The 26,995-nt window shown below is 36.9% G+C and overlaps 1 protein-coding gene across 6 annotated transcripts in view; it reads left to right on the top strand.

Annotated features, from left to right (window-relative positions):
* EHBP1 (EH domain binding protein 1) overlaps positions 1-25,278 on the top strand; it is an 870,491-nt gene extending 845,213 nt beyond the window's left edge. For 5 of the 6 annotated variants that reach the window (XM_037807056.1, XM_037807055.1, XM_037807058.1 and 2 more), the window contains 4 exons: positions 16,275-16,374; positions 17,503-17,576; positions 23,914-24,028; positions 24,221-25,278. In XM_037807056.1, coding sequence (XP_037662984.1) covers positions 16,275-16,374; positions 17,503-17,576; positions 23,914-24,028; positions 24,221-24,311 — 380 coding nt within the window. In that variant the 3' untranslated portion in view covers positions 24,312-25,278. The remainder of the gene's footprint in view (positions 1-16,274; positions 16,375-17,502; positions 17,577-23,913; positions 24,029-24,220) is intronic. The other variant, XM_037807060.1, reaches the window with a different exon arrangement.
* Positions 25,279-26,995: the final 1,717 nt, after the last annotated feature.

The raw sequence follows: 26,995 nt of genomic DNA, 5'->3' as shown, positions 1-26,995 counted from the left end.
GGTGTTCTGTACTTTGAGAATGAATGCGGCCACAACTGGAAGGGGTTAGGTGTAATCCTCCTCAGCTTCCCCTCATAGAATAAAGATACATATGAAGGTATATAAGAAAGGATGTATCTCCATATTATTGGTTATCTGAACCCAAATATGATCAACACTGGTTCAGAGTGGAAGAGGAAGTTACTGTTCAGGTAGCACCTTGCAGGTTGGGAGTGTTGAACTCTTGCCTTATTGCAAACTGGAGGCTCTCATGACACCCTACATGTGATTTTGTCAAGGAGTTTTAAAGACTTTAAGCAACACAGGAGGGAGTTACCTAAAATAGTAACTGACTGACTACATAATACATCTTTGGAAAACTCTTTATTGCAAAGGAGCCTGTCATCTTTGGAAAAACTCTTTATTGCAAAGGAGCTCCTATCTGGAGCATATCTGTGTAAGTTTGTCCCAAATTTAAAAAAATTAAATATACTTAATTTTCCATAGTTTGACAAAATCTAATCTCATTCTCACCTGGCATTTAGTAAATCAGCTATTTCATGTACATTGACAATTGCATAAGCTGATTTTAAAGATGCTTAGAAATGTGTGATGTGCTTCCAAAGAACATCAAAATCTCTTCCTGTAAAAATGATGAAAACTTACTTTTCCAGTGAAGCTTCCACATTATAAATACTCAGTTTTTCTTGTCAAGGGCTTTCTTTTCTTCAAATTACATCATGTAAAATTGCCATTTTCTTTTTTTCTTTTTACTTCATTTTGACAACCAGTGAGCTTTTAGATGTGCTCCATTAGTCCATAATTTTTAATCTTAAATTTTACCTTTTTCATTTTTTAATATTATTTAGTGATCTACTTAATCCTCAAGTCTCTGAAACGCACTGTAAATAACTAGACGGTCATCACCTGGAGCATAGCCACAGTGTGTTACCCTAATTATAGCTATCTTTTTTTTTTTTTTCATTTTTTTAAATTCAATTTTATTGAGATATATTCATATACCATGCAATCATACAAAGCATACATTCATTTGTTCACGGTATCATTATATAGTTCTGCGTTCATCACAAAAATTAATTTTTGAACATTTTCATTACCACACACAAAAGTAATAAGAATAAAAATTAAAATGAAAAAGAACAATTAAAGTTATTATTTTTTTTTTTTGCCCCCATTTTTCTACTCATCCATCCATACACTGGACAAAGGGAAGTGTGATCCACATGGCTTTCCCAATCACATTGTCACCCCCTCATAAGCTACATTTTTATACAACCATCTTCAAGATTCAAGGGTTCTGGGTTGTAGTTTAATAGTTTCAGGTATTTACTGCTAGCTATTCCAATTCATTATAATATAAAAAGGGTTATCTATATTGTGCATAAGAGTGCCCACCAGAGTGACCTCTCGGCTCCTTTTGGAATCTCTGCCACTGAAGCTTATTTCATTTCCTTTCACATCCCCCTTTTGGTCAAGAAGATGTTCTCCATCCCACGATGCCGTGTCTAGATTCCTGCCTGGGAGTCATATTCCACGTTGCCAGGGAGATCTACTCCCCTGGGTGTCAGCTCCTATGTAGGGGGGAGGGCAGTGATTTCACCTGCCAAGTTGGCTTAGGTTATAGCTATCTTTTGTGTACAGCAGTGATCCTGCTGATCCAGTAGGGCTTTCGCTTTGGTTTTCCACCTGCAGACATGGGTTTGTATCACTTCACCACATTTTTCACTTATCCTACTTATGATCAATGACATACTAGCTATAGACTGGTTATAAATAACAAAGATGAAAAATATAATTTGTGTCCACAGAGTTGTTTAGAAACTTACCCTCCTTCCAGATACTCCTTTATGTCTGTCTCCACACTAGACTATGAGCCCTTTCAAGGGCAGGGACACATCTTGGTCATCTTTGTATCTCCAATTTCTCATTCAGTGCTGCATGTCACCCTCTTCGTTATCATCATCACAGCCAGCATTTTTAGTCTTGGGTACTGTGCTAAGAACTTTCCATAGATTTTTCGTTTAACTACTATTACAATAATATGGAGTAAGTAATATGATTATCCTTAAAATATAGAACTGGAAAAACTGAGGGTTAGAGAGATTAAATAATCAGTCTAAGATACAGTCAAGTTTTTTTTTTTTTTAACACTAAACTGAACAAAAGTCATATGGTTGCATTCAGTGTTCACCTTATTTGCATCATATTCAAAATGACTGAACTAACAAGCAACAGAAATTATAGCTAGTATACAATTATACATTATCCTAGTCCCTACCAAAATTTATAGTCTTATCCTTAGGAGTTTCTCAGAAATAACGTAAACAAACATTTGTAAAGGTAGTTCTTAACTTGCAAAAAGTCTTTATGCTAAAATTCATTTATGAATCAAATGTTTTTTCCATAAAATATCAAAATTATGGATTGGGTTCGCAGGCCACCATATAAAAAACTATCATTTGTGCCCAAATGACCTTTTTTTTCCCAATGAGATGAACTCCCCAGAAATTCTGACTAATTTGAATATATAAAAGTTCTCTCTCTCCTCAGAAAGCAGCTAAGGCTGGTAAGGACTGGTTCCCTAAAGATGACAAAGGCAATGCTATCCCCAGTAAAGCAACGTTCTTGGAAACCTGGGAGTTACTCCTCCAGGAAAGTAGGTAAAAAGCCAGGAACTGCGTAGACTGGACACCACAGAGCAATCTGTCTTTGGGCATACTTCATACAACACTCATGAAAACGTGGAACTGCTGAGATCAGCGAAATCTGTAAGTTTTTGCGGCCAGGGGACCCGCGCCCCTCCCTGCCAGGCTCAGTCCCGGGGGAGGAGGGGCTGTCAGCTCCAGGAAGGAGAAGGGAGAATTGCAGTGGCTGCTCTTATCGGAAACTCATTCTACTAATTCAAACTCCAACCATAGATAGACTGAGACCAGACACCAGAGACTCTGAGAGCAGCCAGCCCAGCAGAGAGGAGACAGACATAGAAAAAAAACAACACGAAAAACTCCAAAATAAAAGCAGAGGATTTTTGGAGTTCTGGTGAACACAGAAAGGGGAAGGGCGGAGATCAGGCCTCGAGGCGCATATGCAAATCCCGAAGCAAAGCTGATCTCTCTGCCCTGTGCATCTTTCCTTAATGGCCCTGGTTGCTTTGTCTATTAGCATTTCAATAACCCATTAGATCTCTGAGGAGGGCCGTTTTTTTTTTTTTTTTTTAAAATCCTTTTTGCTTTTTCTAAAACAATTACTCTAAGAAGCTCAATACAGAAAGCTTCAAAGAATTGAAATTTGGGCACGTCAAGTCAAGAGCAGAACTAAGAGAGCTCTGAGACAAAAGGCAATATTCCAGTGGCTGAGAAAATTCACTAAACAACACAACTTCCCAAGAAAAGGGGGGTGTCCGCTCACAGCCACCATCCTGGTGGACAGGAAACACTCCTGCCCATCGCCAGCCCCATAGCCCAGAGCTGCCCCAGACAACCCAGTGTGACGGAAGTGCTTCAAATAACAGGCACACACCACAAAACTGGGCGTGGACATTAGCCTTCCCTGCAACCTCAGCTGAAGGTCCCAGAGCTGGGAAGGTGGAGCAGTGTGAATTAACAAAGCCCCATTCAGCCATCATTTGAGCAGACTGGGAGCCTCCCTACACAGCCCAGCAGCCCAGAACTGCCCTGGGGGGACGGCACTCACCTGTGACATAGCACAGTCATCCCTCAACAGAGGACCCGGGGTGCACAGCCTGGAAGAGGGGCCCACTTGCAAGTCTCAGGAGCCATACGCCAATACCAAAGACTTGTGGGTCAGTGGCAGAGACAAACTGTGGCAGGACTGAACTGAAGGATTAGACTATTGCAGCAGCTTTAAAACTCTAGGATCATCAGGGAGATTTGATTGTTAGGGCCACCCCCCCTCCCCGACTGCCCAGAAACACGCCCCACATACAGGGCAGGCAACACCAACTACACACGCAAGCTTGGTACACCAATTGGGCCCCACAAGACTCACTCCCCCACTCACCAAAAAGGCTAAGCAGGGGAGATCTGGCTTGTGGAGAACAGGTGGCTCGTGGACGCCACCTGCTGGTTAGTTAGAGAAAGTGTACTCCACGAAGCTGTAGATCTGATAAATTAGAGATAAGGACTTCAACTGGTCTACAAACCCTAAAAGAACCCTATCAAGTTCAGCAAATGCCACGAGGCCAAAAACAACAGAAAATTATAAAGCATATGAAAAAAACAGACGATATGGATAACCCAAGCCCAAGCACCCAAATCAAAAGACCAGAAGAGACACACCACCTAGAGCAGCTACTCAAAGAACTAAAGATGAACAATGAGACCCTAGTACGGGATATGAAGGAAATCAAGAAGACCCTAGAAGAGCATAAAGAAGACATTGCAAGACTAAATAAAAAAATGGATGATCTTATGGAAATTAAAGAAACTGTTGACCAAATTAAAAAGATTCTGGACACTCATAGTACAAGACTAGAGGAAGTTGAACAACGAATCAGTGACCTGGAAGATGACAGAATGGAAAATGAAAGCATAAAAGAAAGAATGGGGAAAAAAATTGAAAAACTCGAAATGGACCTCAGGGATATGATAGATAATATGAAACGTCCGAATATAAGACTCATTGGTGTCCCAGAAGGGGAAGAAAAGGGTAAAGGTCTAGGAAGAGTATTCAAAGAAATTGTTGGGGAAAACTTCCCAAATCTTCTAAACAACATAAATACACAAATCATAAATGCTCAGCGAACTCCAAATAGAATAAATCCAAAAAAACCCACTCCGAGACATATACTGATCACACTGTCAAACATAGAAGAGAAGGAGCAAGTTCTGAAAGCAGCAAGAGAAAAGCAATTCACCACATACAAAGGAAACAGCATAAGACTAAGTAGTGACTACTCAGCAGCCACCATGGAGGCGAGAAGGCAGTGGCACGATATATTTAAAATTCTGAGTGAGAGGAATTTCCAGCCAAGAATACTTTATCCAGCAAAGCTCTCCTTCAAATTTGAGGGAGAGCTTAAATTTTTCACAGACAAAGAAATGCTGAGAGAATTTGCTAACAAGAGACCTGCCCTACTGGAGATACTAAAGGGAGCCCTACAGACAGAGAAACAAAGACAGGACAGAGAGACCTGGAGAAAGGTTCAGTACTAAAGAGATTCGGTATGGGTACAATAAAGGATATTAATAGAGAGAGGGAAAAATATGGCAAACATAATCCAAAGGATAAGATGGCCGATTCAAGAAATGCCTTCACGGTTTTAACGTTGAATGTAAATGGATTAAACTCCCCAATTAAAAGATATAGATTCGCAGAATGGATCAAAAAAAATGAACCATCAATATGTTGCATACAAGAGACTCATCTTAGACACAGGGACACAAAGAAACTGAAAGTGAAAGGATGGAAAAAAATATTTCATGCAAGCTACAGCCAAAAGAAAGCAGGTGTAGCAATATTAATCTCAGATAAAATAGACTTCAAATGCAGGGATGTTTTGAGAGACAAAGAAGGCCACTACATACTAATAAAAGGGGCAATTCAGCAAGAAGAAATAACAATCGTAAATGTCTATGCACCCAATCAAGGTGCCACAAAATACATGAGAGAAACATTGGCAAAACTAAAGGAAGCAATTGATGTTTCCACAATTATTGTGGGAGACTTCAACACATCACTCTCTCCTATAGATAGATCAACCAGACAGAAGACCAATAAGGAAATTGAAAACCTAAACAATCTGATAAATGAATTAGATTTAACAGACATCTACAGGACATTACATCCCAAATCACCAGGATACACATACTTTTCTAGTGCTCACGGAACATTCTCCAGAATAGATCATATGCTGGGACATAAAACAAGCCTCAATAAATTTAAAAAGATTGAAATTATTCAAAGCACATTCTCTGACCACAATGGAATACAATTAGAAGTCAATAACCATCAGAGACTTAGAAAATTCACAAATACCTGGAGGTTAAACAACACACTCCTAAACAATCAGTGGGTTAAAGAAGAAATAGCAAGAGAAATTGCTAAATATATAGAGACGAATGAAAATGAGAACACAACATACCAAAACCTATGGGATGCAGCAAAAGCAGTGCTAAGGGGGAAATTTATAGCACTAAACGCATATATTAAAAAGGAAGAAAGAGCCAAAATCAAAGAACTAATGGATCAACTGAAGAAGCTAGAAAATGAACAGCAAACCAATCCTAAACCAAGTACAAGAAAAGAAATAACAAGGATTAAAGCAGAAATAAATGACATAGAGAACAAAAAAACAATAGAGAGGATAAATATCACCAAAAGTTGGTTCTTTGAGAAGATCAACAAGATTGACAAGCCCCTAGCTAGACTGACAAAATCAAAAAGAGAGAAGACCCATATAAACAAAATAATGAATGAAAAAGGTAACATAACTGCAGATCCTGAAGAAATTAAAAAAATTATAAGAGGATATTATGAACAACTGTATGGCAACAAACTGGATAATGTAGAAGAAATGGACAATTTCCTGGAAACATATGAACAACCTAGACTGACCGGAGAAGAAATAGAAGACCTCAACCAACCCATCACAAGCAAAGAGATCCAATCAGTCATCAAAAATCTTCCCACAAATAAATGCCCAGGGCCAGATGGCTTCACAGGGGAATTCTACCAAACTTTCCAGAAAGAACTGACACCAATCTTACTCAAACTCTTTCAAAACATTGAAAAAAATGGAACACTACCTAACTCATTTTATGAAGCTAACATCAATCTAATACCAAAACCAGGCAAAGATGCTACAAAAAAGGAAAACTACCGGCCAATCTCCCTAATGAATATAGATGCAAAAATCCTCAACAAAATACTTGCAAATCGAATCCAAAGACACATTAAAAAAATCATACACCATGACCAAGTGGGGTTCATTCCAGGCATGCAAGGATGGTTCAACATAAGAAAAACAATCAATGTATTACAACACATTAAAAACTCGAAAGGGAAAAATCAATTGATCATCTCAATAGATGCTGAAAAAGCATTTGACAAAATCCAACATCCCTTTTTGATAAAAACACTTCAAAAGGTAGGAATTGAAGGAAACTTCCTCAACATGATAAAGAGCATTTATGAAAAACCCACAGCCAGCATAGTACTCAATGGTGAGAGACTGAAAGCCTTCCCTCTAAGATCAGGAACAAGACAAGGATGCCCGCTGTCACCACTGTTATTCAACATTGTGCTGGAAGTGCTAGCCAGGGCAATCCGGCAAGACAAAGAAATAAAAGGCATCCAAATTGGAAAAGAAGAAGTAAAACTGTCATTGTTTGCAGATGATATGATCTTATATCTAGAAAACCCTGAGAAATCGACGATACACCTACTAGAGCTAATAAACAAATTTAGCAAAGTAGCAGGATACAAGATTAATGCACATAAGTCAGTAATGTTTCTATATGCTAGAAATGAACAAACTGAAGAGACACTCAAGAAAAAGATACCATTTTCAATAGCAACTAAAAAAATCAAGTACCTAGGAATAAACTTAACCAAAGATGTAAAAGACCTATACAAAGAAAACTACATAACTCTACTAAAAGAAATAGAAGGGGACCTTAAAAGATGGAAAAATATTCCATGTTCATGGATAGGAAGGCTAAATGTCATTAAGATGTCAATTCTACCCAAACTCATCTACAGATTCAATGCAATCCCAATCAAAATTCCAACAACCTACTTTGCAGACTTGGAAAAGCTAGTTATCAAATTTATTTGGAAAGGGAAGATGCCTCGAATTGCTAAAGACACTCTAAAAAAGAAAAACGAAGTGGGAGGACTTACACTCCCTGACTTTGAAGCTTATTATAAAGCCACAGTTGCCAAAACAGCATGGTACTGGCACAAAGATAGACATATAGATCAATGGAATCGAATTGAGAATTCAGAGATAGACCCTCAGATCTATGGCCGACTGATCTTTGATAAGGCCCCCAAAGTCACCGAACTGAGCCATAATGGTCTTTTCAACAAATGGGGCTGGGAGAGTTGGATATCCATATCCAAAAGAATGAAAGAGGACCCCTACCTCACCCCCTACACAAAAATTAACTCAAAATGGACCAAAGATCTCAATATAAAAGAAAGTACCATAAAACTCCTAGAAGATAATGTAGGAAAACATCTTCAAGACCTTGTATTAGGAGGCCACTTCCTAGACTTTACACCCAAAGCACAAGCAACAAAAGAGAAAATAGATAAATGGGAACTCCTCAAGCTTAGAAGTTTCTGCACCTCAAAGGAATTTCTCAAAAAGGTAAAGAGGCAGCCAACTCAATGGGAAAAAATTTTTGGAAACCATGTATCTGACAAAAGACTGATATCTTGCATATACAAAGAAATCCTACAACTCAATGACAATAGTACAGACAGCCCAATTATAAAATGGGCAAAAGATATGAAAAGACAGTTCTCTGAAGAGGAAATACAAATGGCCAAGAAACACATGAAAAAATGTTCAGCTTCACTAGCTATTAGAGAGATGCAAATTAAGACCACAATGAGATACCATCTAACACCGGTTAGAATGGCTGCCATTAAACAAACAGGAAACTACAAATGCTGGAGGGGATGTGGAGAAATTGGAACTCTTATTCATTGTTGGTGGGACTGTATAATGGTTCAGCCACTCTGGAAGTCAGTCTGGCAGTTCCTTAGAAAACTAGATATAGAGCTACCATTCGATCCAGCGATTGCACTTCTCGGTATATACCCGGAAGATCGGAAAGCAGTGGCACGAACAGATATCTGCACGCCAATGTTCATAGCAGCATTATTCACAATTGCCAAGAGATGGAAACAACCCAAATGTCCTTCAACAGATGAGTGGATAAATAAAATGTGGTATATACACACGATGGAATACTACGCGGCAGTAAGAAGGAACGATCTGGTGAAACATATGACAACATGGATGAACCTTGAAGACATAATGCTGAGCGAAATAAGCCAGGCACAAAAAGAGAAATATTATATGCTACCACTAATGTGAACTTTGAAAAATGTAAAAACAAATGGTTTATAATGTAGAATGTAGGGGAACTAGCAGTAGAGAGCAATTAAGGAAGGGGGAACAATAATCCAAGAAGAACAGATAAGCTATTTAACGTTCTGGGGATGCCCAGAAATGACTATGGTCTGTTAATTTCTGATGGATGTAGTAGGAACAAGTTCACTGAAATGTTGCTATATTATGTAACTTTCTTGGGGTAAAGTAGGAACATGTTGGAAGTTAAGCAGTTATCTTAGGTTAGTTGTCTTTTTCTTACTCCCTTGTTATGGTCTCTTTGAAATGTTCTTTTATTGTATGTTTGTTTTCTTTTTAACTTTTTTTTTCATACAGTTGATTTAAAAAAGAAGGGAAAGTTAAAAAAAAAAAAAGAAAAGAAAAAAGACAAACAAGGAAAAAAAAAAAAAAAAGATGTAGTGCCCCCTTGAGGAGCCTGTGGAGAATGCAGGGGTATTTGCCTACCCCACCTTCATGGTTGCTAACATGACCACAGACATAGGGGACTGGTGGTTTGATGGGTTGAGCCCTCTACCATAAGTTTTACCCTTGGGAAGACGGTTGCTGCAAAGGAGAGGCTAGGCCTCCCTGTATTTGTGCCTAAGAGTCTCCTCCTGAATGCCTCTTTGTTGCTCAGATGTGGCCCTCTCTCTCTGGCTAAGCCAACTTGAAAGGTGAAATCACTGCCCTCCCCCCTACGTGGGATCAGACACCCAGGGAAGTGAATCTCCCTGGCAACGTGGAATATGACTCCCGGGGAGGAATGTAGACCCGGCATCGTGGGATGGAGAACATCTTCTTGACCAAAAGGGGGATGTGAAAGGAAATGAAATAAGCTTCAGTGGCAGAGAGATTCCAAAACGAGCCGAGAGATCACTCTGGTGGGCACTCTTACGCACACTTTAGACAACCTTTTTTAAGTTCTAAAGAATTGGGGTAGCTGGTGGTGGATACCTGAAACTATTAAACTACAACCCAGAACCCATGAATCTCGAAGACAGTTGTATAAAAATGTAGCTTATGAGGGGTGACAGTGGGATTGGGAATGCCATAAGGACCAAACTCCACTTTGTCTAGTTTATGGATGGATGTGTAGAAAAGTAGGGGAAGCAAACAAACAGACAAAGGTTCCCAGTGTTCTTTTTTACTTCAATTGCTGTTTTTCACTCTAATTATTATTCTTGTTATTTTTGTGTGTGTGCTAATGAAGGTGTCAGGGATTGATTTAGGTGATGAATGTACAACTATGTAATGGTACTGTAAACAATCGAAAGTACAATTTGTTTTGTATGACTGCGTGGTATGTGAATATATCTCAATAAAATGATGATTTAAAAAAAAAAAAAAAAAAAAAGTTTAGGAATGCCTCTTGTAATATTTAATTTAATTTAACTATACCTACATATATATTTAAAATCACATATATTAAAATAGATTGGTCTAGAAATATTGCTTTTCTATGCCATCACTTTTCAAGAAATAAATTTACTCGACTCTTCATGTTCATCTATGACATTATCTCTTTCACTTTTAGAGCCACTTTTTGAGTCATTCCCATGACATGACTGTGAGAAGACTCTAGGACAGGTAGTGGTAGAGAGGAGTCTGCCAGGTGCAGTCCAAACAAAGGGGCTCCAGAAAGAGGAGAGCTGGCAGAGGAGCCAAGCCATCCATGTGTAAGAGTGGCTCACAATCCAAGTTTTCCCACTAATGGAGGAAACCTAATTGATTCTCCAAGTCGACAGTTGTCTATTCAGTTGAATGATGCCGGTAAAAGTGACTTACTCTATTCCATCCCACTTTATAAAATGTTAAATTTACTTTACCTGAAATGTAGGTCAAACTAATGCCTTTAAAATCTCTTAGCACTAGAAAGTTATGGGTGCAACACTGTCCCATATTTATTTGTTAAAATACTAAACCATAAGTAAATGTAAAGAAATTCATCAGTTGTAATTTTCCCATGATGATTACTTCAAGGTTTTATTTTTATTTTCTTGCTATCCTAAGTTTGTGCTTAGTATACCTTGTGAGAAGTCTAGCAGTGAATAGTGACATAAAAAGGCTGTTCAAACCCTATTGAGGAGTTGGTACAAGACTGCCTGTTCTTATGTGTAAGTTTATTGAGGAAAAATTTTGGTGAAGTTGTCTAAGCACATGCGTAGAACTCTGTCAAAAGTTATCTGTAGAGAGATATTGCTTCGAATCTCTCCCACATTCTGTTTTACCAAGTGAGTAAATAAAAGGTCTGTTTATTTTGAGAGAGCCTGTTAGTTAAAACTTTCAGTTTTATTCAACAAAAGGAAACAGAATTTCCCCCCAAAATTTACGTTCTTAATATTATAACAAATATATCATGCTGATTTAATAGTATTAAAACAATTACTACTAAAAACATCAGTAGAGAGTATGAATTTCGTTTACATTGATCGCTATTTGAGCATATTCATAGAATAGAAACATTTATCAGTTATTTGCTTACATAATAATTTATATTCATAATATAGCTCTGTTTCCTAAGTTTAAAATATTTTCTAAAACTGGGGCACTGGAGCCCTGCTATAATATAATGCTGGCTCTGGAGTCAATTTCTCCATGACCCTACATAACTGCAGTGAATTTATTTTTCGCATCCATTATATAAATTGAGCACATTTCAATCCCTTTGCTGTAAAATGTGTTTCTCCAGTGCCAGTTACGTGGATGCCTTTATGAGTCTCTTTATAGTAATATATTATGTCTTTCAAAGGTCTTTATATTTTTGTAATCGCAGCATCAGAACAATTTGTAATGACAGCTTTTTTGTTTTCATATTTGGTTTGGTTTTGCTATGTTGTATACTTTAAGGGCCATATGTAATCACTAGTCAGCCATCCCTGCTATGGAGTTATGGCAAGATTTCAGCATTCTTTAATGTTTTTATGGTGGAAAATCTTGTATTTTTTCATATTTCCAATAGCAGCCAACATCTAGGTGTTTTTATTCTCTTTCCCATTGAACTCAACTACTATTCAGCTAAAATTGTATTTTTCCTTGTTTTGCATTTATATAAGAATTCACTGTCTATAATATATCTTTCTAAATAGTTAATAAGTTTGTGGTGAAAGATTATTTAGGAGAGGTTAAGTAGTAGGTAGTTTTTATAAATATTCATAATTTCACATTTTTACATCTCTTATTTATTTTAAACACATTGAAAACACTGCTTATGAAAAACTGAAAATCACATATGAATGAATGAATAAATTGCTGAATAAAATAAAGTCAGCATTAAATCAACTTTTTTTGGAGGAGGAGATGGAATAGATATTTATCCTACATGTAATGCTGTGCATTATCCTGCTTTTTATTAAGTGGTTTTTGTTAACTCTGTGATAGGAAGAATTATTTGAAGTCATATTCATAGACAGTTACTTTTCCTGTCATTATCATTATCCTTCATTGTTTCATAATTTTTATGAGTCCTACTCCAGATACAATGATAGATTAAATGAAAAAAACTGACATTGAAATATTGTGATGTCAGAAAAGATGTTCCATTCCTGAAGGCGAAATAAAAACATAAGTCTTTAAGAGAACAAAATAGGAAAAATATTACCAGAGATTGTATTAATTAGTCAATACTTAAAAATGGTATGGTATAAACTACTTAAGTCCTACTTTTTAATGCCTTTATTGGTTGTATGTTTATAAGAAACATAAGGCACTGTGCTCTAAAATATAGTATTATAACCCAGCCATGCTTTCACATTTTAGTAACTGTATGCCGTAGTATTTTGTTGGTTTCTTATCTCAAAATTGTCTTCAATAGTATATATTTTGAATTTTTCAGTTCATGAGACTGAAAAATATTCAGATTTTAAAATGTATTGGTATTGGCTCTTTAGTGACAAAAATGTGGTTGTAATTACAAAATTAAAGATAATTTTGAATGAGAGGTAGTTAACCAGGTGAGGTTAAACAAGATAAAATAATTTATGGCCATTTTATAAAATAATGACAGTCTTCATTTTAAGCTACAATGTAAAGTGCTTTTATTCTGAGATTAGGTATTGTGGCAGAAGCTAAAACTGCCTTTTTTTTTAAAACAGTGCCAGAATACAACCTTCTTTTCTTTTTGCACTAACAAGACTGCTTTGCCACCACAGCCCACTCTAAGTAATTAAATCAATCCTTTGTACTTACCGTATTCTCCTCTAGTGACGGTACTAGATCTGATTATATGCTTCATGCATATTCAAAGTACTGCACTGACAGCTCTTTAATGAGCTCTTACTTAATCAGTACGAACAATGTTCATCTTGTTCTTTTTTGCCTCATGCATTAGAGCTAGGAACAGTTGGGAAAAATGAAACATCCAGCATTCATTTGAAAAATATATTGTACTTTGAAAAGTGTCTAAGCTGAGGAAGTTGCATTCTGCCCTTTAAAAGTCTGATGGACAAATTGGATTACTAGTATTGGATTAAATAACAAATGGTTAGAGGAGAAATGAGGAAAGCTCACTGTGATCACAGGCTTTAATATTTTTTGTTACTTATAAAGCTAAAGGGGTCTTTAACCAGTTATTAAAGTCAGGATTAATTTGTAATGGTTCAACTTACTGGCTTTTAAAAGCTTTTTAAATTTAAAAATTTTTAAATCCCCGAGAACAATGGTGTAATGATGTATTGGAAGAAAATTTAATTTTTTGATTACTGGGCGAAGTATAGATTTCCATCACTGTACTCTATCTCAGTTAAGGAAGGACTCAGTGATACAGAATTGATTTATCCTGAAATATGTTTTTTCAGTTAATGTAAATAATCTATACAGCATTGTTGGCCTAGAGTAATGTGTCTCCAAATATTTCTTATCACTAGGCTTATTTATTTACTTTTGACACATGAAACAATTGTATTACTAGTCATTTCCTATCAATTAGGGGAGGGAGATCTTTTATTCTTACCCAGAAATCATAGGCACGAGCTAAACTGAAAATAACACAGTACCACATCAATATTGTTATTCTCAAGGAAGCAATCCTTCCATTGAAGAAAATGATGCTAATTTAAGAGTAGGCTTGTTGCTTCTGGTATGCCTGAAAGCCTCAATTATAGGTTAAGTTAAACTAGAAACAAAGTTTTAATAAGTTTATTTTTAGCAGCCACTTAGATTATGAACAAAAGAAGTAAGTCTTTAATCAGAAAATAAAATATCATACAATCTATACTTATTAATATTGCACACATGTGTCATTTCACTGATCAAAAAGGCCTTCACCAGGGTACAATTGGCTTTTTTCCAAATTGCAAGCTTTTTCTCAGCTTTTTCTTTTTACTCTTTCTTCTTTTGTTGCTACCCAGGGATTTGTGCCTATGGCAGCCTATATCACATGACCGGTTTCAAGACATCACATGGTCCAAAGTGAATACAAAACCAACTACCCTAAAAGAGAGATTAAAAGTACTGTAAAACAATAAAGACTTTTGTTCAGAGTCTAAAAGAATCTATCCTAAGTCTGCTTGTACCACTAAGTTTTAACAGCATTTAATGAAGGCACATTTCCTCATTATTCTCCCTAATGATGAACAACACATAACTATTTTAGAGGGAAGCTCTGAAATATGCATTTAATTTTTTGGACACAGACCAATTCTTTATATTCTATTTCCTTTCTAAAAATATCTTCTTCAAATTTCTATTAATGTGAAATACCAAAATAAATTGTGTTATGCCCATATTTTATGCAAGAAAAAAATTATATAGATGTACCAGTGGCATGAAAAAAGCAAATCACAGGGCAATATATAATACGCTCTCCCTTATGTTAAAGAAGAGAAACCTATATGTGTCTATAGATAAGGTGTATATATATATGTGTGTGTGGTAGACATAACTGTATGTGTGGTCTGGATGGAAATAACACCAAACTGTAATAGGAGTTACTTCTGTAGAAGGGAGATAGATGGAGAATTGGGGAGGGGAGATTGGTGAAAGAGGACTTGACTTTTTACTCCATTATACTTTTGTATTGTTTGAATTTTTTAAATGGACAGGTAGTGTGTTTGACATTTAAAAGAAAATATCACATTTAAAAAGAAAATAAAACATAGTCAGCTGAATACTTAATTTTTATTATATATTTAAGTTAACCCTATGAATGCTGAATGGAAGTTAACTGAAGAATTAAATAATGGCCTAGAAAAGCACTAAACCAATTATGGGTGAAATTCAGAAAAAAAAAAAAAGGTCAAAGAACTGTAAATTTGACTGAGTATAATTTGAAGAGAGAGGAAGGAAGAAGGTGGGAGAAATTAATATTTTTTTTAGTATGATCATGACCTACCTCTACAGGAACAATATCAAATATATGCTACACTATATTATAATCTTCAATTTGCTGGCCTTTGGGGAAGTTGAGTAGAGATGAGGGAAAGAACATTAAAGAGAGTGAATTTTAAATATCCTGTATTCAGTCAGTAACTTTATAATCTAAAAGTTTAGATTATCTCTCTGCTTAAGTCGTTTGTTAAAATGTTTTCTGATTTCTGATCATTGTTATGTTCGTTGTAATGTGTCTTTTCATAGGTAGCTACAGGTATTTTTTGGTAACCTGGTCATTCACCATGTATTTAATAATTTGCAGGTGGTTCACACTATTAAGGATAATGAGAATGGCATATATACATGTATCTTTAGTTTACTTTTGGGGAGGAAAATTTAAAAAGCAAGTTGTTACAAGTGACAGTTTCATACAATTTCTGGACTTCTCTGATCTTCCTGCTAGTCGTATAATTCTCATAATGATTTTTTAATTTTTTTTTTTTTTTTAATCCTGACCATATGTCTGTCAGCACCATGAGTTCCTCATTGAAACATAATAACAAATCTGCCTCTGGGGAGGATTTAAAAGGTGGAACACTTTGTTGACTGTACTTAGTGTTAATATGATCTGTAGGTATGTTAAGGGGGACTGAAATGTTCATGTTGAATAATATCAGCATTGGAATATTAGCTTATTAGTTGTAAAATATTGATTTCTTTTTTCAGGCCTTTGACTTTGATCTTAAGTTATTATAAACAGTTTAATATGTACTGTTGGGGCAGCTAAAATGATATTTTTCCTGTTTTTAAAAAAATTTGCAATAAACTATTATTTGGCTTGTAAAATGTCATATAATAAGAGCTAAATCTTCCTGAATTATAGGGAGGAACACAGAAGAAGAAGAAGCTATGATGCAGGAATGGTTTATGTTAGTTAATAAAAAAAATGCCTTAATAAGGAGAATGAACCAGCTCTCTCTTCTGTAAGTACTCATGACTACGCTTGTTTTCCCTGCAACATTGATAAATCTTAGGCTTTTTATTTTTGCCTTTGGGGTATCATATTTTTAGGCTTAAATTTTCTTTTCTTAGAGACTACAGTATGTTTTATGTAAAAAATAAAAATTTAAAAAATAGTATATAATCACTTTTTATCTGAATAGTTAGAATTTTTAAATAGAGTGATAGATCCTGGGAAAATGTGTTTGTTATTTAACTGGCCAATGATATAAACAGTTTTTGTGTTAAAGAAGTAAACCACTTGTGCAAACAAGGAGGTTTGGTCATTCCTGAAGGTTAGAAGGGAAGGGAAAGAAAATTAGAGTTCATTTAACATGAAATTCAAGTTAAAAGAATAAAATAACTCTTAATAACAAAGTTTTGTATTCTATGAGTGATTACCCTAAATTTTGGTATAAAAGATTAATGACTTAAACAGAAATGACCTTTTCAGTATTGAAAGAATTACAGTAAAATGGAGTCTAGACTGTGAGCATTCTTAATCTTTAGCATTTAGTTCACTAGAGAACTTACTGCTTGTTCCTTTTAGCTCACTACACTGTTCTTATAGTGTGCCACCTAGTGTGGGAATGAGCAGGCTTACATGTTTTATTTTAGTGAAATTCATCACTACTTTGGTAATTTCTCCCATGCCTGAACTTGATAAGAGAGTTATGAGGAAACACAAAATTTAACTAATCCCAGATCTTTAATCGTCTCTATATTAAATTTGCACTGGTAGTATTTTCATGTTTCTTTGTATTCTTTTCACATGAAATTTTGAACAAGAGTGTTTACTATGGATTATGAAAAATATTTGACAAAATAGCCTTATACCTACACGTAATATAAGAAGCATTGAAGAATGAGACTACTTCTCCACAGATTAAATTACACTTCTGTGCAATATAGAATTGAAGGAGAAAAATAATAGCACTAGTACATATTCTACCTGAGGAAGGCTTTAGATTTGTGTATCATTTGTTTGGAGTAGCTTAAACTTAAAGAGAAAAGTCAGTTATGAGTTCTAAAATCAATGTAACCTAAAGGTTTTTTTAAGTGTTTAATGATTTAGTAATTAACATATTGATGAACTTTTGCAACTTGCCTAGGGAAAAAGAGCATGACCTGGAACGAAGGTATGAGCTGCTGAACCGGGAATTGCGGGCAATGCTAGCCATCGAAGGTAAGTAATGCTGTGGTGGGGTGAGGTATGTGAGTTGTCAATAGGCAGTGAGATTTAAAGGATGTAATACACATCACTTGGTCTTGTCTAACTAGGAACCTATAGGAATTGCAAATAAATGCCTTAGAGGCAGAAAGCTCTAATTCACATTAGGACTCTAATTCACATATAATCATTGCTGTTCAGCACAAAATTGTCTTAACTTTGGGTTCAGTAAGTTTAAATTTCCATGGAATGGAAAATATAAGAAGTTAATGGATTTAATTATGTTGTATTGCTGTACAATTTAAAACTGTTTCCACAGGTGAGACTTAGGAAAGATATTATCATTTTGATTTTTCACATTCAGACTCTAAATTTTACCTTGATATTTCATCAATGTCAACACTGAAATAAGTCACCGCCAAGCCAACCATAGTTCTTAAGAGTCCAGCTACTGTTATGTGAATATTCAAGTAGAGATTGACATAGGAGATAAATGAAACACTTTAATACATTTCATAAAGCTTTTAAATGAATTATATTGTTAATAATATCAGTAAACATCAGCTAGCTTAACTATGGTGTTTACTATATATAATTATTATTTTTTTAATGCTTGGGTATTTTTACAATGCTGTCCTCCTTATACCTCTCAGTTGAAAAATGTCTTACAGTTCAAAGATGTCTGCTTAAAAGCTAATTCTTTGAGCTCAGTAAAATGGACCTTTTGTCTAATCAATGCAAATTGATTTTCCTATTCCATATTGACCTCTCAACCCATTGACTGTCCATGGTAATTTCTTTCTTCAACTGATAAGGTACCTCATCTATAATAAGTCAATTCTAATTAGTTTAGAAAGTGGACGTTTAAGTTTTTAAGAGAAAGCCAAGTGAAGACTAAATATTTTTAAAATATTTTAATAAATATTTTTATCAAATAAAATGCATGCTATTTACCTAAATAGTATCTTATACACTTATAAAGAAGTTTTATTTTTATTTACTTTTATATCCATAATCTCAATAAATATGATTGACAACATTTGTATATCTTCATTTAGAAATCAGATTTATTTTATGAGGCTTCAGATAAGTAATTTCCTTCAAATAGCTATCCAGATGTATCAAATTATGTCATTGGGAATGACTATAAAATTTGTCAAAATTATTTAAAAAGTTCTGTGAAACTTGCCATTGAAATAAAGTATACAAGAATCCTAAATGTTATTTTTTCTCTTGACATTATTTTAGTAGTCATGGTATGGTGTTTAAAAGACAATGGAAAGCTAAATAGTTAGTTGAAAAGCAGGTACAGCAAATACAATACTTATTATATCATCTATTTTTTATAGACTCATTGTACTTTACACTCAATAGAGTATTCTTTAAAATTTTTTACCTACCCCGATAGTAAGTTAAATCATCCCTAAAACACAACTTAATACAATACTTTTAAGACAGATATTGGTTCTATCCCCAAAACCAGTATTATTTCCAAATACGAGTCTTAAAGGGAGGGCATGATAAATATAAAAGACCCCAGTTTCATCTGCAATCCTATCCCTGTGTACCAAATTCACAGCATTAAATAATCTTATCATGTTATCTGCCTGATCTTCTTGTATATATGGAAGACCAGGAGAAAGTCATATTTTTTGAAGATAAAAAAAAGTTTTTTCAGAAACGTCTTTAATACAGTTACTAGATTTTTTGTTTTTTGTTCTGTTTTGTTTTTAAATTAATATCACTATCCATATGTGACTGTGACATAATCTTTTCACCAAATGTGACTGTGACATAATCTTTCCGCCAATTTCAGTTGCTGGTTGAGGGGAAAAAAGAGCCTTGAGAACAGGAGCCGCCTGTTGATTACAGATAAAGACACTTTCTTGGAGCGAGGCCTGTCCCACTGGCCTGGGCAGTATGTAGGCTGGGCTGTCGTAGAGACAGACTGACCGACACGGTGATCAGTGCCTTAAAGACAGTGTCCTCTGCGCCAGCCCTCATAATGGAGACACGTAGTTGAATAGCCTTTTGGAATGTTAAAAACACCACAGAAAAACACTTGAATAGGCAACACGGTTGGTTTTGTTTTGCTTTCCTTTGTTTTAAAGTTCATCCCTCTTTTCTTTTCCTGTCCCTTCCACTTAGTAGCCAGAAGATGGTTTTAGTAATAAATAAACTAAAATATTGTCAAATAAATCTGCTGCTGAAACCATTCACAAGAAGAAAAGCACAGAATTTTAATCCCCATAGCACACTGAAAAAAATTTTAACAGCCTAGTTTGAGAGCAAAAAAGTAATATTCAATACATCCATTCTCTGAGAATCCATAATCACTTTGGCCTGTTTTTCCCCCCCTTTTTTTTCCCCTGAGGTATTTTTCATAGCAGGAGTTTCACTCTACTAAGCTAAGTGGTAGGATCCCTCACGCTAACAAACATCTTTTACATACTTTTCCTATAGTTTTTTTTTGTTGTTGTTCCAGATTATTTAATGCCCCCTCAGGAAAGATAAATTCATTTCTGCACACATTGGGGTGGGCTTTTAGAAAGTGGCATGTTCATTTTCTACACAAGAAATGGATCTTCTCTAGGATTTTGCACATCTTGATTTATTCTTGGCTTCAAGTTTGAAGTGGGTGCTCTTCTAAAAGGATTTATGCATAGGTTCACTATTTTTGTAGTTATGGTTTATATGATAAGCTTTTTATATTTAAAATCAATATGTAATCCTGTGGAGGAGCTTATCCCCTAAAACCCCATTTGTAAATCTATTTTAGCTTTGTTACACAGCACAGCCACAGTCTTCCATAGATTGATTAGGTGCAGCGGTAGAATCCTATCAAATGGCCTGCTCTGATGATGATGCAAACTCTTTCAGGATTGCTAGTTGACTGGAACTAAAGATAAGACTTACTGCAATCCCCCAATGTGCTCTTTACAAACTAGCGTTAATTTTCATCAAAGTACCAGGCTTATTTATAGTGGCAAGGTTGAAGATTTACTACAAGAACTTTAGGTCCTTTATTTTAAAGTGTTTGTAGGTATTACTCTTGCCTTTTTTCAAGGTAATTATCAACTTCAGCAAATAAACTGAATCAGGGAATGAATAATTTGCCATGTATATAAAAAAGAGTTTTTAAAATTAAGAAACAGCTCAGTATGGATGGACATAAACAATCTCTTTATTTCAATACTTTGGCTCAAATGCAGCATCAAAACATAATCCTATTTGTTGCCAGAAAATATGGCTTTTATAGCAAAAGTACACTGGAATCTTTAAATTTATCAGAACCCACATCGTAGTCTGTCCATGCCAAAGTCAGTGTAGTTACCTAGCTGTGACTGGGGTTTTAGGTCAGTAATCCTATCTTAAAATGCATAACAGGTAACATAAACTTACATGCAGGTTTTTAAAACATAACATTACATCTAAGGGAAGCTATTTAAAAGAGGATTTTTTAAAATTAAGGCTTGAATATATAATAAAATAGACTCTTGATCAGTTTTAAAGGTAATATTAAAATTTGTTTTAAAAATGGTCAAAATAATTTAATCTTCCAAATTAGCATTCAAATATATGTGTGTGTATAATTCATTTCTACTATGAAAAGCTAATACAAAGTATAGTTTTGCTAGTCCACTCACTGCACATAACTATTACCTCTACAATTGGCTAATGTTTTATATACAGATATGAATCTAGTAATGACAGAATTAATATGAAAAAAAATCCTATATAGTTTTGCTAGAACATTTTAAATTCTAATCTCAGTTCAATATGACTCTGAAATGATGAAAATTACCAAGTTATTCTTAATTTTTTGTGGTTATGGGAAATGTCATTATTGAGCTAGGAAAAGGTTAAGATTTTTTAAATTATCAGCTATTTCAAAGGCTTAAGAAGTAAGAGTTTTCTCTTTAAGCCATTTTGTAGAGGCCTAATTTTTTTCAATATTAATGAAATCCTGATATTTCTAATTATTAATTAAAGGCATAAAAATCACTAGTCAAATTCAGAGAAGAGTAATTCAATTAAGAAAATTATGTCTGTTGCATTTCTTTGTGCTAATTAGTACATTTCTTAGTCATATACGTAAAAAATTTTTTGTATAAAAACTGTAATTTTTTAATTTAATTTTATGTTTTTAAGTGTATAATGGAGAAAAATTATTTTCCACTTGATAAAGCTCTTATCAAAATGTTTTGGAAGTAAAGAATTATAAATCAAAGCTTATAATTAGAACAGCTTCTTGAGGATGGAAATGGAAATGTTAGTATTCATCAAAACTGATATTCCTAATAATTATAAAATTTAGTTATACACATCTTTTCCAAATTTAGCAGGTTACTCTCTGAGTTAATATTTCCAGAACTACAGTAACCTGAGATTAGACTAGATGACCTTTAAGATCTTTCCAACCTGGAGAGCCTATTATTTATGTGCTATGTAGAATAAAACTGATTAGAACAAGAACCAGATTAGAAAATTCCATAGTAATACTGACCTCAGTTTCATTTAAATCCAAAGAGAAAAATTATGAGGGATATGGCTTTTCTTCAGATATGCTGTTTCTTTGTTATTATTTTTTAAATTCTTAAATTCAGAAAAAAACTTTCTGTAGTAATAGTTTCTGTACTACTCTCCATGCATTAGAATATTTTGCTTTTTTATAAGAGTATAATGTGATCAGTTATTTAATGTATTTATTTGTGTGATGTTTTGTGTCGAATGTGGATAATTAATAAATGTTACATATGTATGTATATATTTGAGCTTATAATGAAAGAGAGTGATAAAATGGAATAAACCGTTCTAGCTTTTTGCTGCTGTTCTAACCATTATTGCATGTTGACGCATCTAATTTTTAATTTGTAAATACAAGATAGAATTCCCTCTAGCACCATTTGCTTTCATAAAGCTGCTGAGCAGTTTGCTGTCTTGAATAAATTTTGCTTTGGAGGGGGTCGGGGGGGATTTGAACCAGCACATTCTTGTGTGGTTTGTGAAGATTCACATGGTAACCAGCGGTGTGCATTGTTAGGTTTATCTGAATAAGCACCAGCCATGTGAGTTTTAACATGATTGCCCAGGGCAATGGAGAGAGAAGAGAAAAACCCGAAAGGATTGCACTCTCCTGTTTTTTTTTTGGAAAGTACATTTGCTGGGGAAGGAGTGGGAGGGACACTGCTTGAGTCAGTGGCTACCGGGTGTTTTTTTGTTTTGGGGGTTTGTTTTTTGTTTTTTGTTCTTTGTTTTTTAAGCTGGTGTCTTCTTTCCCTCTAGGTCCTCATTTGTTCTGCTATCGCCTCATCATCTACTTCTTCTTTTCATTGTTTACCTTCCTAATGAGGGAGGCGGGGTAGACTGGGGGTTGATTGACAGCTACAAGCCCTTCCAGTCTGGCCAGAGAGCAGTTGGCTTTGGTTTCAGAAGTGCTTTAAATGTTCGATTTGGTCCTGTTTTTATTAAATGAAACTGCTGCTCATCTTAAGGAAATTATCAGACCAGCAACGATTAGGAAATATATTATTGGGACCTAAAATCTTCCCAAAAAAACCCTGCCCCCACCCATGGAAAGAGCATTGTCCATCGGATTTCCAACCTTTATGGGTTTCAAAAAGAAATATGTAATTTTCCCTTTGCAAAAGTGCTTTGATTTCAAACCACCCAGCAAACCTTTCCAAAAGAAAACTGGCTGCGATGCGATCGAGAGCTGCAGTGTAATATTGCAGAGCAAATTTATTTTTTACTTCAAAGAAAAATGCTAATTAGCCGATTCACTACTTTTAAAGTTTTTGTGAAGCATATGGCGCCCAGTGTGAGATACATCCAACTGCTAAAATAGAGCGAACAGGAAATTAGCGAAGAATGGGCTGTTTGGGGTGAGAGTGGGGGCGGGGGAGGAGGGTAGGTTCTCGGGCAGATTCTCTAGCCTTTTCTGAATGATTTTATCGCCCTTCTCTGCTTCCCGCCTCCTCATTTACCCACTTCCCCAGCCACTGACTCTCTGGCCTACCTCTCCGGTCTTCCAGCTCTCCCTCCCCCACTTTGGTTGATCTCAGGTGCGCACCTACGGGCAGCCTCCGGCTCACACCTGGCCTCTTCTGCAGGTTCCAGCCCTGCCGCAGCTACCTGCATCAGCAGGAAATATTTAGAACGTCTCGTTTTAGGTGTGAAATCTTCCCCACGACGGCCAGACTCTCTCGAATACACCAGCTACTATATTTCTATACTCGTCTATAATATAGTTTGCCGAGCGATACAAGGAAACTGGAAAAGGTGGGAAGGGGGCGGGGGCCTGGTGTGCGGGGGCTCTCCCTGTGAGCAACGAGTCTCCTGTCCCCTGCAGATTGGCAGAAGACCGAGGCCCAGAAGCGACGCGAGCAACTCCTGCTGGACGAGCTGGTGGCCCTGGTGAACAAGCGCGACGCGCTTGTCAGGGACCTGGACGCGCAGGAGAAGCAGTGAGTGGGCGGTGGGGTCGGTAGCGAGGCCTGGCCACCTGCGGAGTGGCCGAGAAGTTCGGGAAAGTTCAGTCCAGTCTCCCGCTGGCCCCGCGCTCGCGGTTCCCGCGTGGGTTCCGAATGCGTGGACCAGCGGGAGTGCGCTCTGCCCTCAACGAAGAAAAATAATTTTATTTCCTGTCTGACTTCCAGGGCCGAAGAAGAAGACGAGCATTTGGAGCGAACTCTGGAGCAAAACAAAGGCAAGATGGCCAAGAAAGAAGAGAAATGTGTTCTTCAGTAGCGGCCGGACCGGAATCTCGCCCAACATTTTAGAGTCTTGGGTTCCCGACCAGAAAAAGTCAGACTCATTGTTGATTTAAAACTTTTAACATTCTGTTTGGTTGGATTGTACTTCTTTACCACCAACACCCCTTTTCCTCTCCTACCGTTCCAGATAATATATAAAATTACAAAATAGATTTGTTTCAAGATTTGTTAGTGAGTTAATCATTTCCTTGAAATCATGTGAAATAAATTTGCACAGACACCTTGTGAGTACTTGGTATTGGGGGTGTTCAAGAAGCTGTTCAAAAAAGAAAAAATGCTCCCTGCATTATTTCTTTTTTTTTCTTTTTTCTTTTTTTTTTTTTTGGTGGGAGGAAAATTTGAAAATTTTTGTTGTTAATAGCATAATGGTGGTGGGAGGGGGGTTCAGAGAAGGGTAAGAAAATGTCATGAATGATTTTTTTCCAGTCCTGCCATATGTAACACTCTGCTACCTAAATTTTATAGTTAGATCATACTCAGTCTACTTATTAAACTGTGTTCAATTTACCATAGGGGTTTTCTGCAGTTGTTTTGCATTTACCGTAAGGATAATAGTGTTCTTCTCCTCTGCTTGTCTTAGAGGATGGTCTTTTAACATAGCCTGAGACAGGCTCTGTGATTTGAAGGTGAGGCATGAGGATGGGACTAATTGACATGCATCCTTTTGCAAACACAGGCTTAGCATCTGAGAATTCGCCATCTTTTTCTCTGGATAATTATTTATTACATCTAGCTTGGTTCCTACATTTTGTTGGTTGAAGAATGCTGTTAATATTTATTCTGTATTGATAGAAGTCTGTCTTGCCACTATGAGTAAATCCCTTCAATATTTTCTTCTCTAACATAGCACTGTCATTTTTTTGTGAAAATGGTTATGTTTATTTATTATAATACTGAGTCATATAAATTTTCAATAAAAGCAGAAACTTTCTTACCTTAAATACTGCTGCTGTTTTTTTGCATTGAAAACTTGACAGTTTGGTTAAATGGAAGTTTGTGTATCCTTAAGATTTTACATGTGGAAAAATGGTCCTCTGAAACGCAGGGCAGGACAGGCTGTATTTGGAGCTAAGTTTATACCATCCCAAAAGGGCCCTGCTGACACACGAATGTGAATTGAAAAGAAATTAGTCATATTTTCTTAGCAGTATAAACTATCATCTAGAAAGAGGGTCATCTCTTTTGTTAACGATTTGAGGAAATGTGTGATTCCACCGCACTGAAAAATGCTAATATCTTGATGTATTTTCCACATTATTACTTATTTTCATTAAGTTTTGCACTGTTAAGGAGTACTGTCTTTTGATAACCGGCAAGTCTGTAGGAGCTGAAGTGAAAGGAAGCGAGTTATTGTTGGGGAAGGGGGTGGGTGGATAGTGTGGGCAGGTGAGTGTGAGAGATGAGGGAAAGGGAACTTGTAACAAGAAGTTCCAGGCTACAGAAAAAAAAGTGAACAATTCTACGGTAATTTCTAGTAAGTCCATTACAGAAGGGTCCCAAACAAAGCAAGCTCGTTCAACAAGTCAGGAGACTCAGAGAAAACAGATCAGTAGCATTTATACTTTAGATTTTATACATATTTATACGCACGCGTACGCATATACATATACACACAAACAACGTTAACTCTTAGAAAAGTATGCAACCGACTCCAATTGCCTTTCAAAAAGCCAATTAAAACTTGCTATGGTAGAATTTCTTCCTGACAAGGTTTTAAGAAAAGTTATTAAGAAGTTACCAGAACCAAGTGAAATCAAGTAGTTGCCCTTTTTATTCGAACGGGAGATGAGCTGCCACTCTCTGTGGGCTCTCGGAACTCGGCTCTAAGCCGGGGAGAGCCAGCAGACGTAGCTCGCCCGACTGGAGCAGCCTGGGGCTTGGGCGGCCGGCGTCACCCGCCCTGTTTACGCCGGCTTGGGGAAACGTTCCCTCCCGGGGGATTTTCCTGAGCTGCGGAGTGCCAAACCTGTCTTCGCCCCAGATTTGCCTGGGTGATCGGGGCCGGCAGCGCCGACCCGCTCCCCGCCCCACGAGCCTCAATCTCGAGCCTTGCGGGGATTCCATTAGGCCTGCTCTGTGGCGCCTGCACGCCCCGCAGCGGCGGAGTGCGGACCCCAGGGACTGGTGGTGTCAGGCCCGAGGCGAGCGGGCCACGTCCCGGCTTCGCCGCGTCCTCCCAAGGACCGGCTACCGAGCGTGGGCGCCGGCCCAGGACGCCGAGGGCCTGGGAACCCGAAAGCCCGCACTGCGGGAGGGGAGGCTGTGGGCCCCGGAGTCGCCGGGGAGGAGGAGCGTTGGCGGCAGGCTGGTTTGGGCACAGCCCGCTGGCCGGTACGGAACTTCTATCCCTGGCCAGAATCCCCAGGCCCGGGAGCCAAATCCTCCCCTTTGTCCTGTCCTGTGTCCTCCAGAGTCTGGCGGGCCCTCGAGGTCACCTAGCCACGGGATCCGGGTCCCAGGTCCCAGGTCCCGGGTCCCAGGTCCCAACTCCCACTCCCCCTCCCCGGCCTGGGGACCACGAGCTGGGTTCGCTTCTCCTCCGCAGCGGTGGCTTCTGGCCCAGCGTCTACCACCTGGACATTTGCCTAGCGACGATTGCCTCAATCCTCTGCGCCTCGTACAGGAAACTTTCACCGCAGTCTCTCTCCCTGTCTACTC

Source organism: Choloepus didactylus, chromosome 17, assembly GCF_015220235.1.
Source record: "Choloepus didactylus isolate mChoDid1 chromosome 17, mChoDid1.pri, whole genome shotgun sequence".
In the NCBI taxonomy this organism is placed as follows: Eukaryota; Metazoa; Chordata; class Mammalia; order Pilosa; family Megalonychidae; genus Choloepus; species Choloepus didactylus.
This window is presented reverse-complemented; position numbering and strand designations above follow the sequence as displayed.